The sequence below is a fragment of the Bos indicus genome, chromosome 8 (assembly GCF_029378745.1).
Source record: "Bos indicus isolate NIAB-ARS_2022 breed Sahiwal x Tharparkar chromosome 8, NIAB-ARS_B.indTharparkar_mat_pri_1.0, whole genome shotgun sequence".
Classification (NCBI taxonomy): domain Eukaryota; kingdom Metazoa; phylum Chordata; class Mammalia; order Artiodactyla; family Bovidae; genus Bos; species Bos indicus.
The window spans coordinates 100,248,556-100,267,126 of NC_091767.1; the positions used below are offsets into that span (position 1 = coordinate 100,248,556).

An 18,571-nucleotide genomic window follows, 5' to 3' on the forward strand; every position below is an offset into this window, starting at 1 on the left:
AACACTATGCCCTCAAAGCTTTAAATGTTGTCTCCTTTTCCTCAACTTTATTGTAGTAGCAAGACTTGGAGGAATGGGGAAGTTCAATAATTCTGATTGGAAATTGACACTGCATGAATTCTAGAATCTCCATCCATTAACCATACCCAGAGAAAAGCTTGTTCTCAGACTCTTTCAGTCAGTAGCCAATCAGACTGAGCCACACTTGGGACACACACACAAAATGACATGTACAATCCTTGAAAGAGCACAGGTCAGATCAAGCTTACCCTTCACTGATAAAGATATTCATCAAAGTACCTTGCAATAAACTGGGTCACTAGCTTAGTGTTTAAGCAACTTCTCCTGGAGAAATGGTTAACAAAAAAAGAAAAGGAAAAAAACTTAAAAAAAAAACATAAAGTGTATTTTCAGTGCAAATTAATAGATTATATGGATGCATAGAATTAATGTAGGGTTCTATGGGAAAAGGAGTTCTTGTTGGGGAAAAAAAAAAAAGATGATTGATCAAATTTAAAAATAGGTAATAGAGGCCAGAAATATCAGAGTTAACATTAGACTGCTGAAAACAAATTAGAATAAGCACACCAACAATTCATTCAGTAGATATTATTTAAGCATTTTCTCTGCTCTCTCTTCTGGTTTATATCCAGACACTGGGGATATAAGAAGCAAACAAAGCCCTGCTCCCATAGAGCCTTCATTCTAGTAGAATTATTACAGAATTTAGAGCAACTAAAAGACATTATGTGAAACCTAAGAGAAATGCTCAGTAATATGAATAATAGATGACGATGGCCCAACATGTGTATAATTAGGTCTGTCAGGAAACTACAGAGTGCATGAAGGAAACAGTAGAAGAAATTTTATCTGAGCTAACTGAGGTTTACATTAGACTCACTGAATCCTGAGAAGAAATGGTAAAGAAGCATTCAATATCAAATGTAAAAACACACGTTAAAAAGCATTATTGCGCGCATGCTCTGTCATGCCTGACTCTTTGCAATCCTATGGACTGTAGCCCACCAGGTTCCTCCATCCATGGGATTTTTTCTGGCAAGAATTCTGGAGTGGGTTGCCATTTCCTCCTCCGGGGCATCTTTCCAACCCAGAAATTGAACCCATGTCTCCTGGGTCTCCTGTATTGCAGGTGGATTCTTTATTGCTGAGCTACTGGGGGGAAATTGCTACATACTGATAGATTTAATTCACTAGGAAGATCTTTTTCAATATGAATACTCTAATAAAATAGCCTCAAAATACATAAAGTAGAAATGGACAGACCCCACCCCCAGCTGCAGGAAAAACACACAATCAAAGTAGACCTACATACATCTTTCTCAATTATGGACAGAAAAAGCAGAAAACAGCAAAATATCAAATATATTAAAATATAATGAATATAGTAGACCTAAAGAAAACATGAAATCTTGCATTCAACTATTAGAAAATATGATTTCTTCTCAAGCCTACAAAAGACATTTAGAAAAAAGATACTAAGATAAAGGCTCCTGACTTCCCAATTCTAAAATAAAGATTATATCCTACACTTAATAATAATGTTACAGATTGGCATCATTTATCACTCCTACAACACTCTATGCTAGAGATAACTGAGCAATGTTTAAAAATTTATTACAAAAAAAGATTATTGCTCAAGAATTGTAAACTTGGCCAAAAAAATGTTGATGTGAGAGGAAAAATGAAACGTGGTTTCACACGAAAAGTACGCCTCCAGGAAGAAAAATATCATTCATGGAAACCCAAAGAAAAATGATTCAGCACAAATAAGTAAAAAAAGAGGAAGACATAGTATAAAAAAGCACCAAGACAGTATAATAACACATATATATAGAATTTAGAAAGATGGTAACGATAACCCTGTATGCGAGACAGCAAAAGAGACACAGATGTATAGAGCAGTCTTTTGGACTCTGTGGGAGAGGGCGAGGGTTGGATGATTTGGAAGAATGGCATTCAAACATGTATATTATCATATGTGAAACGAATCACCAGTCCAGGCTCGATGCATGATACAGAATGCTCAGGGCTGGTGCACTGGGATGACCCTGAGGGATGGGATGGGGAGGGAGGTGGGAGGGGGGTTCAGGATGGGGAACACATGTACACCCATGGTGGATTCATGTTGATGTATGGCAAAACCAATACAATATTTTAAAGTAATTAGCCTCCAATTAAAATAAATAAATTTATACTAAAAATAAATAAATAAATAACATTTGCCCAGGAAAAAAATAAATAAAAATAAAAAAGCCAATGAGCTATATAATTAGCAAATACCACTTTCGAAGGACTTGTTGGCATATGTTAGCAAAGATCCTTCAAAGAAAAACTGCATTATGAAAAAGATCTGAAAATAAATAGGCTGATTTTTAATAGATCGAGAATTTCAGAGAAAAGAGTAGGAAGGAAGTAAAACTAATAAACTTCTGAACTTGGAAAAGAGAAACTTTTTTTTTATTAATAAAAGTTAATAGGTCTTAAAAATATTCAAAGAGATTAGAAAAGCATTATAATTTCAAGATGGAAAATTAGAACAAAGAAAAATAAGGATATATAAAAGCATAGTAGAAAAAAAATAAAAAGAATCAACTAAATAACTCTATTATACAAAACCTCATGGAATGAATAGCAAAGCAAAACTAAAGTTTTTACTGTTTATAAACTGTATGTCCATGCACAATCAGTCGCGTCCGACTCTTTGCAACCCCATGGACTGTAACCTGCCAGGCTCCTCTGTCCATGGGGTTTTCCAGGCAAGAATACTGGAGTGGCTTGTCATTTCCTCCTCTAGAGGATCTTTCTGACCCAGGGATCAAACCCGTGTCTCCTGCATTGACAGGTGGATTCTTTCACCACTGAGCCACCTGGAAAGCTCCTATAAACTGCATACCCAAAACAAAATAATGCAGAGCTAGCAAACGAATTAAGAAACAGCAGGCCCAGAAATACTAACATTTGGAGAAGTCTAAATTCAAAAACAAACAAAAAATTCTGTGCTATCAAGTTGATATAAAAAAATGATCCAACAATGTCTGCGCCATACACATTTAATTTGGCCAAAATCACAATAACAACAGACACAAGAGCAAACCATCTGAATGTGATACCTAAAGTGAAAGAGGATAGTTTATATTAAATTAAATACACCAGTCACAAATTTAATTAGAAAGAAAACATAGATCTCTATCTAGCAAAGATCTCACATACTTTTCAAGGTACTTTGGGATTAGACACGTTAATTCTAAGTTGTATATAGAAAAAATGTTCAAGAACATTGGGAAAATATTGACACAGGAATAGTATGAGCATCTTATATTAAAACATTTAACATTGTAATAATTAAAACAAATATTATTATATATAAATTATTTAAAAGAGTTGAGAGCAACAGTCTTTTTCTTTCTCATCCTTTCTCTTTCTCCATGTGCATGTATATTTATAAATAAATATATTTATTTGTACATATATGAACAATTGCACCATTGATGTTACAAAAGTTGACTTTATTTTTGAAAAAAATAAAGGTACATCTTCACCTCCTACCAAACACTTAAAAACTGCAGTAAGGTCGAGTATTTTACACTAAAAATAGTAGAAGCACAAAGTACATGGAACAAAAGGTGTTCAGATGTATTTATAAAATGATGGAGGACAAAATATCTCTAATCGTGTCACAAAATTCAGAAACTATAAATGAAAATACTACAGAATTGTTTAAGGGAAATGAATATAGCCAAAGGCATTACATTCAAAGCTAGGAAAATTTAGCTTTGATATGTAAAAGACAAAAAGACAAAAGGTTAGTGTAACAACTTCCAAATTAAAATGACCAGCAACTGAAAAAAGGTATGCAAAGAAAAATAAGAAACTTAGGGAAAAACCATCAATCTCATCAGTAAATGAAGAAATAAAAATTAAAGTTAGAAATGGTTAAACACCTACAATTTTGCTAAGAATCAAAAGATGCCTAAGGACCAATATTTATGAATGCATGGGGGAAATAGGCTCTCTAACTGGACATCTTCATGGACATCCAGTTAAGTGGAATCAAAAATCGAATGCCCATATTCAATCGTTGTATCAGCAATTTCACTTCCAGAAATTTATCTTATGGAAGTAGAAAAGTGTGCAAAGATCCATACGGATTCCAGCATTTTTTAAGGATTCTGGAGTGTTTTATTCCAGCATTTTTATTCCAGTTAAATGTTCACCAAGCATTATTTTAATTACAGTTCATGCACTCAGTGGATATGATGCAGCAGTTTAAAAGTTGAGATACGTGTATATCCATATGCATGAAAGCAGTCCAAAATAAGGGAGAAAAACAGGTTATAATATGCATGCCATAATCCAATGTTTGCCTTACAAAAATGCCTTTTACATATTGGAGGTGCAAAAATGTAACTTTCTTGATAACTGAATTTGATCTTCTGAGGTTCTATTTCCATTCAGTGGTAGAAAAAAAATCACTCACTCATGCGGAGTAACTTAGAAAATTATTTTAAAGTTTAGTTTATTGAAGCTTAACTCCATTTGCTTTGGAAAACTTCTTGCTCCATTTTCTGTATTTTTTTCTTGGAAACTTCTCACCTAAGAGGAAACTCATGGAATTCCTGGCATTGGAAATAGGAGGTGTGTCTGTCTCTGAGACTTGCAATGATTCCAGGCTTATCCCACCTGGTGTCTAAGGATTGACACCAGATACAAGCAGCCAGTCATGCCTTGCTTTTGTGCGTTTGCAGTGTGCCCTGCTGCTGTCTGTGGTTCTGACAGGTACTCAGGCCATGAATTCCTGTGCATTCTATCTCCTCCATCCCCGATCCTCATTCTTTTCCCATCCATCAGGTCACTCAGCAATTTGTGGAATATAACATGACTTTTGGGGGGATGATAGTGCCAAGTGATTAGTTTTTTAGGAGATAAAAAAGCATGACTCTCATCTAAAAATAAAATGAACACACAGCAAATATTTCATTTAGCTCATTAATTCATGAGGGAATCAGTAAGATGTTACAACCCAGTAAAAAAGGAAAATTGGAAGAGTAGGATCTGGAATTCTTCCCATCAGTATTAAGCTGGAGCAGGGCAACTGCCACCAGGAGGCTCCAAAGGACACTAGGGATGCAACAGCTTTGACCCATGCGGCAAACCCAGGAAATCTCAGAAGGTTCCCTGCAGCTTGTTTTAATCATTTCATTGACCTTTAAATAACCTGATACTGCATTGAAAGTAATTACATTTGTTGGACTTCAGTGTTGGGATTTACAGTATCTGGTTGAGTACTGTCTTGTTTCTCTTAAATCTGGACTTACTCAACATCCGAATATGCAAACATCTGACTACCTTTTTTATGTCCTCTACTATAGCACTTTTCGGAGCATTTACATATTGAAGAATTATTTTATTGTAAATTAGCTTCCTTTCATATGTTTTCCATTATATTACTGCTAGAGAATTAAGAATATTGATTTTTTTAAAAAAGAAATATGACTAGGTAGATTGCATTACTAAGAATCTCATTTCAAGACAGTAATAATTTTTTAAACTAAAAATTGTTAATAAAGGTAGGCACTGGCTCTGATAAAACTGAGAGCTGCTATACTGCACCATTCTTCTGCCTCTATGGACCTGTGCTCTAGACATTAAGGAGAGAAAATATCTTTAATAGCGACAGTGGCATTGGGCTTTAGTTAGGTTTGGCTTCAGCATAACGGGAAGTCCTGGAACTCTTCCTGTTTAATGGCCTGGGTGGGGCCAGTGCCTCACTAGTATAGGCGATACTTGAAGTCTATCAGGCCATTTCTGCTCCAATATACTTGTATAAATGAATGCTGTGGACAATTAGTATACTTCTTAATGATTATTATTTTTGATAGTTCCAAAACTAAAATATGCTAATTTATCTGCATATATGGATATAATTATTCTGAATACATCATTCTTTTCTCTATTATTCTCTTTGAAATGGTCATTTAAATTTTACACAGTAAATTAACTTTAAAGTAAACAAAATCTAATAGATCGCTCCAAATCTGAATTCAGGGTTCATGGTAAATTTGCATCTTCAAAATGTACAAATGTTTACATGAATGAAGCATTCAACTCATGTGTCCTCAAATAAGGCAAGGATATGAGAAGAAAAGAATTAACAAAGATAGGATCAAGAATTACTAAATTCATATATAAGAAGACAGTAGGAAGAATAATAAAACCCAAAAGTTATCGCTTGGAAAATACTAATACATTTGACATCCTCCACCAAAGCTAATAAAAGAGTAGAGGAAACGGAAGGAATATCAATGCATTCATAGTGAGAAGGAAATATGCACTGGCGGTTTCGGTCACTAAGCTGTGTCTCACTTTTTGCCACCCCAGGGCAGGCTCCTCTGTCCTGGGATTTCCCAGGCAATACTCGAGTGGGTCGTCATTTTCTTCTCCAGGGGATCTACCTGACCCAGGGATCAAACCTGGGCCTCCTGCTTGGCAGGATTCATTACCACTGAGCCACCTGGGAAGCCCAAGGTGGCTATAGCCGAGAAGGGACTATAACAAATACAAAAGTGGTATTTGTTTTTTAAGCAGTATGTTTTAATAAGAAAACAGATTAACACACACTCAGCCCTATGTTCAGGGGTAAACAGATCTCCCTCTAGGTGTATCAGAGGTAGCAACTACCAAACACATCTATAAGTGAAGTCAAATTCTTCTCCCTGCTTTCACCCCAAATATGTTCCTTATCTAAATTCTCCTCTTAGTAAATGGCACCACTATCATGCTTCCCTGGTGGCTCAGAGGGTAAAGAGTCTGCCTGCAATGTGGGAGACCCAGGTTCCATCCCTGGGTCAGGAAGATACCCTAGAGAAGGAAATGGCAACACACTCCAGTATTCTTGCCTGGAGAATTCCCATGGACAGAGGAGCCTGGTGGGCTAGCCCATAGGGTCACAAAGAGTTGGACACGACTGAGCAGCTTCACTTTCATTATGCTTAATCCAGAGAGAAGAGAACTTTATTTCATTTTCCCTTATAATACACATCCCATCAAAATCTTGGTGCTTAATCCAGAGAGAACTTTATTTCATTTTCCCTTATAATACACATCCCATCAAAATACTAAATCTTGGTTGCTTCTATTTTTTACATGTATCTAAAATAGCCCACTTCTTTTCATTTACACCAACACCCTCATCTAAGCAAACATCATTTTTCACTTCAGATTCGTTAGTAGCATCCTACTGGTCTCCTTGCATTCACTCATGCCCCATCTAAACTATCACCCAATCAGCTCCTGATTTCCTGCCTTGCCTAGAAACCACTGAGTAACTCATTGCTCTTAGAATAAAGGAAAAATTCCCCAGGATGAATGATAGGGTTCTACCTAATACAGTTTCTAATCGCCATCCTGATTTTAGCCCTTTTTTTCATGCTCCATGTATGCATTCTTTCATGTACTCAAGAGCATGCTTTAAAATTTTTACACATGACCTACCGTCAACATTTCCATGCCCCCTTTTCATCTAGATAACTTCTACACAGTCTTCAGCTGTAAATTTGAAAGTTACTTTCTCAGAGGAGCCTTGTTTGCTGCCCCTTCCCCCTTTCAGATAAGGTTAAGTCCCCTTCCCCTATAAAATTCATCTCATTCATAATAATTACTTTTACCAGTAAGCTTACTGTAAGCTCTGTGAGAGTAGGCACAGGACTGAACTTTTTGGGGACCCCAACAGAAGAAATGATTCAAATAATATACTCTAGTAACACACATACACACACAAAAAGACAATGTGAAATTTCCAGTTAACGTCATAAATGTGATCTTCAAGGCTGCTGGTGGTGAAGACATAAGAAAGTGAGAAAAACAGTATTGGAAATTAGGAGGGGAATCCTTTTTAAATAGTGGCAGAACATTTAGTAACACTAACACCTACAGGAACGTGGAAGAATTTTTAAAATGTGCCTATAGGCTGGGTAGTTTAACTAAGGAGATCTCCAGGTACAGTACTGCAGATTTTGCCTGTGTTTTTACAGGCATTTATAGTAAAATACAACAGGAGAGAGATGAGCTAAAGAAAGGATTGTTAAATACAAAGAACCCAGGAATTGTTTGGTTTGAAAACTATCAATTTCTAAAAATAGTAAAGAGTGCTAAGTAAAAATGACTTTGGGCAAAGAACAAATTAAGGACACTGTCAGGAAAACATGGTCTAAAGATGAAGCTAAGTTTATGACCAGACAGTATTTTCTTCATATTTCAGAAACCCTTAACTAGGTGCCTCCAAGAACCATCCAAACAGGACTTCTAAAAAATCAAAGTGTTGCCCTGGCTATAAACATGTGTAGGTTTGTCTGTGGACACAAATTTTCAGCCTTTGGGTAAGTACCAAGGATCTCAATTGCTGGATGCTAAGAATGTGTTTAGTTTTGTAAGAAACACCAAATTGTCTTATAAAGTAGCTGAACCATTTTGCATCCCCACCAGCAATGAATGAGAGTTCCTATTGCTCCATATCCTTGCCAGCATTTGATGTTATCATTCTTTTAAATTTTTGCTATTCTAATAGGGGAGAAGGAAATGGCAACCCACTCCAGTACTCTTGCCTGGAGAATCCCATGGATGGAGAAGCCTGGTAGGCTACAGTCCATGGGGTCACAAAGAGTCGGACACGACTGAGCAACTTCACTCATTCTAACAGGTTTATGGATATCATCACTGACTCAATGGACATGAGTTTGAGCTGGTGACAGACAGGGAGGCCTGGCATGCTGCAGTCCATGGTGTTGCAAAGAGTTGGGCATGACTGAGCAACTGAACCGACTGACTGATTGAATAGGTTTATAGCAATATCTTGTTCTTTTATTTGGATTTTCCTTAATAACATATGATGTTGAGCATCTTTTTGTATGTTTGTTTGCCATCTATATATTTTCTTTAGTGAATCACCAGTTCAGGTTTTTTACCAATTTTTTAAAAATTGTACTTTTTAAATTATTATTGTTTAATGTTAGGAGTTCTTTGTATATTTTGGGAGAGTGTTTACCATCATCTTTTGCCGGTATTTTCTCTCAGTCTGCAGCTTGTCTTCTCATTCTCTTGACAGCATCTTTCACAGAGCAGATACTTCTAATTTTAATTTAGTTTATCAATTATTTCTTTCATGGATCATGCCTTTAGTGTTGTATCTAAAAAGTCCTTGCCAAACTTGAGGTCTTCTAAAGCTTTTTTTTTTAACCTTTGTTAACGTCTAGATTTGTCGTTTTGCATTTTATATTTATGTCTTTAATCCATTTAAATTTTTGTGAAGAGTATAAGTTCTGTGTCTAGATTCATGTTTTTACACGGGGATATTCAGTTGTTCTAGTACCATTTATTTAAAAGCCTACATTTGTTTCATTGTATTGGAACAAATCTTTGTTCCCTTCTCACAGATCAGTTAACTATGTTTGGGCAGGTCGACTTTCAGGCTCTCTATTCTGTTCCATTGATCTACTTGTCCAATAATTCACCAGTATCAGACTGTCTTGATTTTAAAGTTGGATAGTGTCAGCCGGACTGTCTTGATCTTAAAGTTGGGTAGTGTCAATTCTCCAATTTTGTCCTTCTTAATTATTACATTGGTTATTCTGGGTCTTTTTCCTCTCCATAAAAACTTTAGAATCTGTTAATATCTAATATCTTTCTGGGATTTGGGTTGAGACTGCATTGAATCTATAAATCTATTTGTAAAAAACTGACACCTGACAATATACACAAACTTGGAATATCTTTCCATTTATTTAGTTTTCTAATTTTTTAATCAGAATTTTTAGTTTTTCTCATATAGATCTTGTCCATGTTTTGTTAGATTTATATCTAAGTATTGAGTTGGTCAAAAAGTTCGTGTGAGTTTTTCCATAAGATTATGGAATAAACTTTTTGGCCAATCCATTATTTCATTTTGGACAAGGCAATGGCACCCCACTCCAGTACTCTTGCCTGGGAAATCCCATGGATGGAGGAGCCTGGAAGGCTGCAGTCCATGGTGTCACGAAGAGTCGGACATGACTGAGCAACTTCACTTTCACTTTCCACTTTCATGCATTGGAGAAGGAAATGGCAACCCACTCCAGTGTTCTTGCCTGGAGAATCCCAGGGACGGGGGAGCCTGGTGGGCTGCCGTCTATGGGGTCCCACAGAGTCGGACATGACTAAAGCGACTTAGCAGCAGCAGCAGTTCACTTTCTTTAGCACTAATGTAAATGGTGTTGTTTTTAACTTCACATTCCACTTGTTCGTTGCTGTAAGAAGGTGATTAACTTTTGCACATTAATCATAACACTTACCTTTCTATAATTGATTAGTTTCAGTTTTTTGTCGATTTGTTCAGATTTTCTATGTACACATACTATCTGCAAACACAGTCTGTTGTATTTCTTCCTCCTTCGCCTGTATATCTTTTTTCTTGGCTTAGCACACTAAAATAGTGATTTTTTTCTTTTCTTCTACTTACTTTGATTTTAATTTGCCCTTCTTTTTTATTTCCCTAAAGTGGATGCCCAGATGATTGATTTCAGATCTTCTTTCCTAATATACACATTCACTGCTATAAATTTCCCTCTAAGCACTGCTTTCACTACATCCCACAAATTTTGATAGGTTGTATATTCATTTTTATTTAGTTCAAGATACTTTTAAATTTTCCATGAGATTTATTCTTTTATGTATATGTTATATAGAAATTCTTTACATCTAAGTATTTGGGGAGTTTCCACGCAAACTTGTAAAGACACTGACAGCCTCTAGTATTGGTGAAATAGTCTCATACATGTGGGACCATAAACTGATATGATTTTGGGGGGTATGTTTTCTGCTATTCTCTACAAAAAAATTGTTTTAATGTACCTTCCCTATGATGCAGAAAAGCTAGACAATTAGAAACCTAACATTCATAAAAATTTAATACTATTTATTAGTTATTATAAGCTATGTTGCAGTGACAAATGAACCACAAAAATCTTACCATACACAGAGTAAATGTTTATTTCTTGATCATGCTATACATTCATTATAAGTTGGCAGGGATTTTGCACTACAGAGTCATTCCAGGTCCCAGACTCATGAGGACATCATTCTCTTTATGTCCACATCACTGTGCTTGGCTTTCAGGGGGAAAAAAGACCTAGAGAATAGCACAGGAGCTTTTTACTTGCTCCGCCTAGAAACGACACTGGTCAACATCTGCTTACAGGCTACTGGCCATGATGTGTCACATGGACCTGCTGAACAGAACTGTAGTTTTCCTACAGCCCAGGAAGGAGAATGTAAGACATTAATGGGTTCTAAACATCTCTACCTCAACTATACAATTAGGTAGATACATATTTATCAACTTTGGATCTATCTCTGTAATGTACTGTCAAAAAAAAAAAAAAAAAAACCAACCACCAAAAATATGCTGTATTTAGCTAACTTTATTTTGTGAAAGAAATATCTCCAAGTCTCTGGATAATATTTTCAGTTATTAAGTTCTGCTCTTTTATTCCTCCCCATTTCCTTGCTTTTCTTTCTTTCTATTCAGACAGGTCAACAGCTCTGGTGTTTCCTATCTTGAAGAGGAATGGGAAAGATGACAGCAGAGGAGTACGGACTCCAAGATCTGGATCTTCAGTCCTGAGAAAGCATGCTGAGCTTCATGTATCACACTTGAAGCTTCCCAACTGCACAGCTCTCCTTGGGTGGCTCAGATATTTCAAAATGTACCGTCTTCTTTCCGTAAACGTGCTCATGATCCGATGTTCCTTAGTGTCACCGAGGCCAAGGTCATAACCCGAGGAATGACTTCATTACACAGTCACCAGGTCCCAGACATCTTGTTCTCCAGCCATCTCCTTCTCTACACCTCCACGACCACCTTCATCTTCCATTAATGTGACAACCTCTGATCCTGTCATTTGCCTCCAGGCTTCCTCCTCTTCAATTTATTTTGACGCATAAACCAGACTCTGTCACTCCCTTTACGTAAGTCCTTTAATACAGTCCACCTATTTCACAGGATAAAATCACTTTCCAAATCACTCAGACATCATACCTGCTGCCTTTCAAGCTTCTTTCTCATAGTCCTTCTTTTCAAAATGCATGGTCTCGCCAAGCACTTACACATTTTGCCTGGAATTCCTACCTATTTATGCTGGATTCATGTCCATTTTTCTAATGGGGTGTTTTCATGGGCGCTGGTTATGTGGGTAGAAGTTGAAGAGCCTGGCAGAGCCACTCCTTCGTGCAACTCAGGCTCAAGGAGTGGGCTTTGAGGGGACAATTCCCGTCCCAAGAGGAAGGCTTTTTTAGACTCTCAAAGGTAGTTCCTCTCTCTGCCTTCTTTATCCCTTTATCTTCCTTTAATTTCTTTGGCATGCAATATTCTCCTTCATAGCATTTAATACAATTTGTAATTTTACTTTTAACTTACTTCTCCCATTATCTCCCTCACTCCTACTGAATTTTAAGGTTCATTAAAGATCTCGCGTATCTCCTCTACAGCAGTATCTCATGGGCCCCGTACACAGAGGGCCTCAAAAATGTCCTTCTGGATGCATAAATTAAAGAACAAGTGATAGTAACAACAATGACAACACCTAATTATGTTCTTACAGTTCTCAGTCAAGAAGCATTTAGTAAAGGCATCGTATTTTCAGCTTTGTTCTAGTCACTTGAATTCACTTAAAGGAGGTGGAAAGTACCAGTCTATCTCATTCTCAAAGGATGTATAATCTAGCTCAGGATACAGGTATACTTGCAACAATGTAAACCCTACAGAGAACAATTCAGGTGCTGCCCATGACCTCATATTACCTATTACTTTTACTGTACTAGGTTCTTTAAAGGACTTTTTAAAATGCAATGCATTGTACTGATCAAGAAACTCATCATTTGTTTGGCGAGCCAAGATAAGTACATATGAGGAATTAGGAATTACAACATAAAAAATAAATAATTAGGTTCAAAAAGTTCTCTAGACAACAAATATCAGACCCCCAATTTTTCCTCTGAGACACAATTTCTTCATGTGTAACAATGTCATTGCAAAGATCAAAATACAAATTATATAAATGTAGATAACACTACAGATTCAAAACATAATAACATTAAATATCAAAATAAGTTAAATAAGCCACAGAAAGCACAAATGTTGTATCATTTGCAGCCCTTGTCCTTGTTTTTTCATTGCTCCTACTTAATTTTAACTGCAACATTCTTACACATGAAGGGAAACCTTTTATCAGGCTTATGGAACTAAGGAGCATTTCTTGGTTAAGAATACCTTTTCCTGTGGCTCACCCATTTTCTTTCATTTAAACAAGCGAGTATTAATAAGTAGTACCATTTAGCACTGTGTGAGGTGAGGTGGAGAATACAAAGTGAAGTAAGATTCCTTTCCTGAAAGAAAGATTAAAGGTAAGAGATAAGATGCAAAACAGGCAGCAAGACTGAAGCCTCGCCCCTGATGCCAGTGGGAAGACACTGAGTTTCAGGAAAGAAAACATAAAATCGCTTTGTGACAGTCTGTTTGACAGGTGATGTGCTCAGCCAGCATCTGCGGTCTAGCTTCCATCCCGCAGGAGAGATTCTTACTTTTTACTTATTTCTGTATTCCTTGAAATATTGTTAGGTTTGTGTAGCTTTTACAATCACAAAACTCCCTCTCCCTCTGTATGGAGAGTACATAGCAACAACAACAACTTCTAGGGAAGTTATCAAGCCCCACATTCTGAAACTATTGTCATATGTAGAGAAGTTTTTAGGAGTTTCAATACGAAAAAAGTTAAAATGTAACTGCAATGAGAACAGATTAGTGGTTGCTAGGAGTCAGAAAGGGGTAAAGGAGATAGTGTTTATAAAGGTGTAACAGGAGAGAGCCTTGTGGGGGCCAATCCTTGTTCTGTACCTTGTCTGTATCCATGTCAGTATCCTAGCTGTAATGTCATACTCTGGTTTCACAAGATATCACCACTGGGAGAAACTGAATTAAGGGTATAAGGATCTTGTCATACTATTTCTTACAACTGCACATGGACTTTAAATTATCTCTAAAGTTTAATTTTAAAATAACAGCAACATTATAACCAACTGGATCAAATCAGAATTCATGAGCCCATATTAGTATAAATAAATGAATAAATAAATGGGAGAGGACAAAGCTTTTTTTCAAAGTAGAGAGCTAACTAATACATTTTAAAAAAGAGAATTAGAAATTCATTTGGCAACCATCAGTGAATGATTCATTCATCTAAGAAATATCAACAGATGGTAAAATCAGATGTTAAAATTTGATGAAGAACAGAATATTTCCTACAACATGCTTATTATAAAAGAAAAAACAGGTGTTCCCCCCACCCCCACAGTGGAGAAATATGGCAGACATTATCTTAAGAAATTGAGTTAACGTTACCAGTAATGCAGTGAGAAGAACCACAGTAGCATCTTACTTATAGACACTGAAATTTGAATTTCATATAATTTTCAAGTTTCAAAAAATATTCCCTTTCCTCCCTCAATCACTTTCAAGTGATTTTTAAATGTAAAACCCATTCTTAGCTCACAGGTCACACAAAAACAGGTAGATTTGGCCAACAGGCCATAGTTTATCAATCTCTACTTTAGATTTGTAAATGATCTTTACCTGCCATATCATTAAACAGATTAACAGTAAGTAATCTGTGAATATGAGCACTATCAATCAAAGAATCAGAGAATTTTTGTCTAGACTATACAAAGTACAGACGAATGTGAGAGACTAACCGATCCCTGCTGTGGAAGGCTGATGACTTGCTTTGGCTCTTCGCTACACACATTTCTTCTGTCAGATGGTGCCTAAGTTCAAGTCCATCCCAACACAAAGAAACAACCCCAAGCCTTCTGAGCGTTTGGGATCAGGTACAGCTCACTTTGTGTTAAAAAATAAGCCATTTGTTTCCAAAGGTCTTGTAATAATGAAGGGACCTGATAAAGCATTTCTACGTTTTTTATCTAGCACAAGTCACACTCTGGGTTTAAGAAGAAAGGCTGGAAACAATATCACAAAATTCCATTTTAGAAGTTGAGAGACTCATGGAATAAATGAGAAAGATGATGAACAATGGAGCATAATGCAATGGTTAACTGGGAAAGAACATGAGAAAACCAGTAAGACTCACTAATTGTATAATGTTAGCTGAGGTTTCGAATCCAGGAAATTATGTTTTCACTGGAAAAAAAAACAAAACAAAACAAACAGCAACAAAACATGGTTAATCAGTGAATAAGAGCTTTGAGGCATTTGATTTCTAACAGTCTTACAACTACCTAAATTTAAATGTTTAGAATCCTATTTTAAATACTCACTGAGACATTCATTTGAATAAACCCCTTGTTATCTGCCTCCAACATCTTAGCAATATATGGAAAAGAATATATTTAGCATATATCTGGGAGGTACCTATCACTTTTATCTTCTTAGTTATTAAAAACATAAAGATAACCGTAAGTTTATAAACTCCTGGTGAGAGTTTACCATAAAGTCATCATAAAGTTTTTATAAAATTAGTTTTTCCAAAAGAAACTCACTCACATAGTTACACTGCTGGGATGAAGTATTATCCTAAGATGTTATCTCTCCTTTCAGACAACATAAACCACCATCTCTCGGACACTGAAGAGACTTATGACTATGAAAAACTAAAAGCAATTCTGAGCTGGGGAAGCATATGGTGGGTTCCCCTCTGAGTTTAGAAGCCCCTGTGGCAGGAACAGAGAAGAGGTCACAGAAGGCAGACGCCATGCAGTGCAAAGATGACTCTTGCACAAGAGAAGCAGCACTGACCAGAACCATACATTGCCAAACACTGGTTGAGAATGATTTATTAAAGTCCAAGTAGCATGTTTTTAAATTTCAAATAGTCCACATCTTCAAAGTGTGCATGAATAAAAGTCCAAGTTCATTTCTTTCCTTCCTCTACAAAAGGCTCTATATTGTGCATAAAATCTGTGCAGATGCCTTCTGCTACCTGGTTCCCCATACTCCTTCTGGTTTGGGCACTTGTTAAGTGTGCTCTCTGCTCAAATGGTGACCATACACTGACTTCCTCCTTCCTGAACAGACGTTCTTCTCCTGGACATCTCTCTCTTAAACGTACTCCTAACTTTCCCACACCTGCTTCATGACTGTGACTTTACTGGTTACTTATTACTACAAACCGGTGCAATAATTAGTTGAGCTGGACGGTTAAATAGGTATCACCTAACACGGTGGGGTGGCCCTCAAGAACACACAGTAATTATCTAGTCACATACAGACACATTCAACCCATTTGCTACAGAAGCTGTTTAATATGAAGGTGATCCTTTATTCATTCGACATGTTCGATTTCTTTGCATTTTCTTCCATTCCACATTAAAGTTGTGGTTACCAAGAGCCGGGTCATTGTTGCTCAAATGAAATCTGGAATTGCTAAGCATATTAAGTAGGGTATCCTGGCTGTTTGTGACAACAGACTGTTTCTAGTCCATTTTGTTATATAAAAAAGTCACTCTCAACTAAAGTAACCACTGCATTTCCTTTGTAAAAAGGTAATTTAACTGGCTTTTCTCACTGTTGCCACCCACATAGGGCAAAAGTAGGAAATCTCCTTTTATAAAAGGTAAGAGCATAAAAAGACATTTCACATTTTTTAAAAAAACATCCTTCACGGCAATGTATCCTAAGTAAATAATCAATTATATGGACAAAGTTTTATGTACATAAATTTTTGCAACATTATTTATAATAATGAAAATTAGACATAAAATCGTGAAAATTAGACATAACCAACAATACAGGAATGGTTAAACTGAGTTGCATCCATTAAATGGAATATTATATAGCCAGTAAAGTCATGTTTTTGTAAAATTTTTAATGCCATAGGAAAATGTGGCAATTCTGCAGTGGAAAAAAACAAACTGGTTATAAAATTGTTTACAGTATGACTGCAATTATATATAAAGGTATACAATACACATAGCATACACAGGGGAAAAGCTGTTAACTGTGGTTACTTCTGGGTTGTGATATCAGTATTTTTTCTGTTTTATACATTTCTGCATTTTTCAAGTTTTCTACAATGACTGTGTATTATAATACAGAAAAACACAGGTTATTAAAAAAAATTCCTCTGATGAACTGATAATTAGAATGTACTCGGGTACCATAAATATGTGGGACCATACCACTGTGCTCATCTTCTATAACTTTTATAGAGTACATATTCTTCTGATAATAAACTTACATTTCCTGTTTTATACATGTCACAACACTTTAATAAAAAAAAGGTAATATTGTGATTAGATCATTGTTTGTTTCATAACCTAAACAAATACTGGCTTTGACATCTAGGTTTTTCTACTTCCTAGAACATTTAAAATTAACACTCTTTTGTCTTTTTAAGTATGGCATACTGCACACACAGATTTTCATGCATGCTTTCTAAAAACGTAATTCTAATTTACAATTTTCCTAACATAAGGAAAAAAATGGAGTTATAAATCATTTAAAAACAGTCTACAGTCTTATCCATCACAAGCATGCTGATAGGCATAAACATGTTTATTAAATGAAATGTATCCTTTAAGAAGAGAAAAAGGGAAGCCTGCATGTAAATGAAGTTGTGGATTCAATTAGTCAGAATTTATTCTGACTTGCACCAAATCATACAAAAACTTTTGAAGACTAGTTAGTGTAGTGTACACGGACGCTCCAGAGTCTGTGTATGAATTCCATTGCAAGATCTCCACTTTCTACTTTCAAAAGGAATGGGAGCAGGATGAGGGGTATCACATAAGCTAATTTTTCAATATATGTCAAGTCTTGGTGGGTCAAGGAACAAATACTGCCATGGGTTAGTGTTTAAGTACATGAATGCAGTTTTCCTCTCTTTCTCACACCCCACCCTGCCCTGGCCTTTGGGGAGGGGGAGGCTGTTCATCCCTCAATAGATGCTGGCCGCCTCTCATCTTAGTTTCTTTCCTAAACCACGGAGTGGTCATTGCTGTGAACTCCAGCCAGGATGGTGTGGTTGAGGGAGGAAGCCGAGCGGTCCGAGCCTTCCGTCGGGCCGCTGGTGTTCTCACTGCGCTGGCAGCAGAGGATCTGCCTGAAGGTGGCGCTCATCTCCTTGTCGCGGTAGGAGTAGATGATGGGGTTCATGGCAGAGTTGAACTCGGCAAGCAGAAGGAAAAACTTCTCATAGGCCAGAACGTCACACTGGGGGCAGCACACGTCGAGAAGTAACAAGACCAGTCCAGGAGTCCAGCAGATGATAAAGGCACCTGTAGGGTCGGGGAGCGGGAACGGGAAGGTTTAAAGAGAGAACAGAAAAATAGAATGATGAAGGGAGCACCCATATGGTGAAATGATTTCAGCTCAAGGTCAAAATAATGAGCTCCAAAGGCATCAGATCATCATTTGAAATAAAATGTTCATGTTCTGAAATAATCAGAACAGATTCTGACAATAAAATGAGCAATTGAATAAAATCTTATTAATTCAGAGTGAGTGAAGTCG

General features: G+C 36.5%; 1 protein-coding gene across 4 annotated transcripts in view; it reads right to left on the reverse strand.

The window, feature by feature from the left end:
* Positions 1–15,877: 15,877 nt before the first annotated feature.
* Positions 15,878–18,571, reverse strand: part of LPAR1 (lysophosphatidic acid receptor 1) — a 163,904-nt gene continuing 161,210 nt past the window's right edge. For all 4 annotated transcript variants that reach the window (XM_019966710.2, XM_019966711.2, XM_019966713.2 and 1 more), the window contains exon 4: positions 15,878–18,336. In XM_019966710.2, coding sequence (XP_019822269.2) covers positions 18,035–18,336 — 302 coding nt within the window. In that variant the 3' untranslated portion in view covers positions 15,878–18,034. The remainder of the gene's footprint in view (positions 18,337–18,571) is intronic.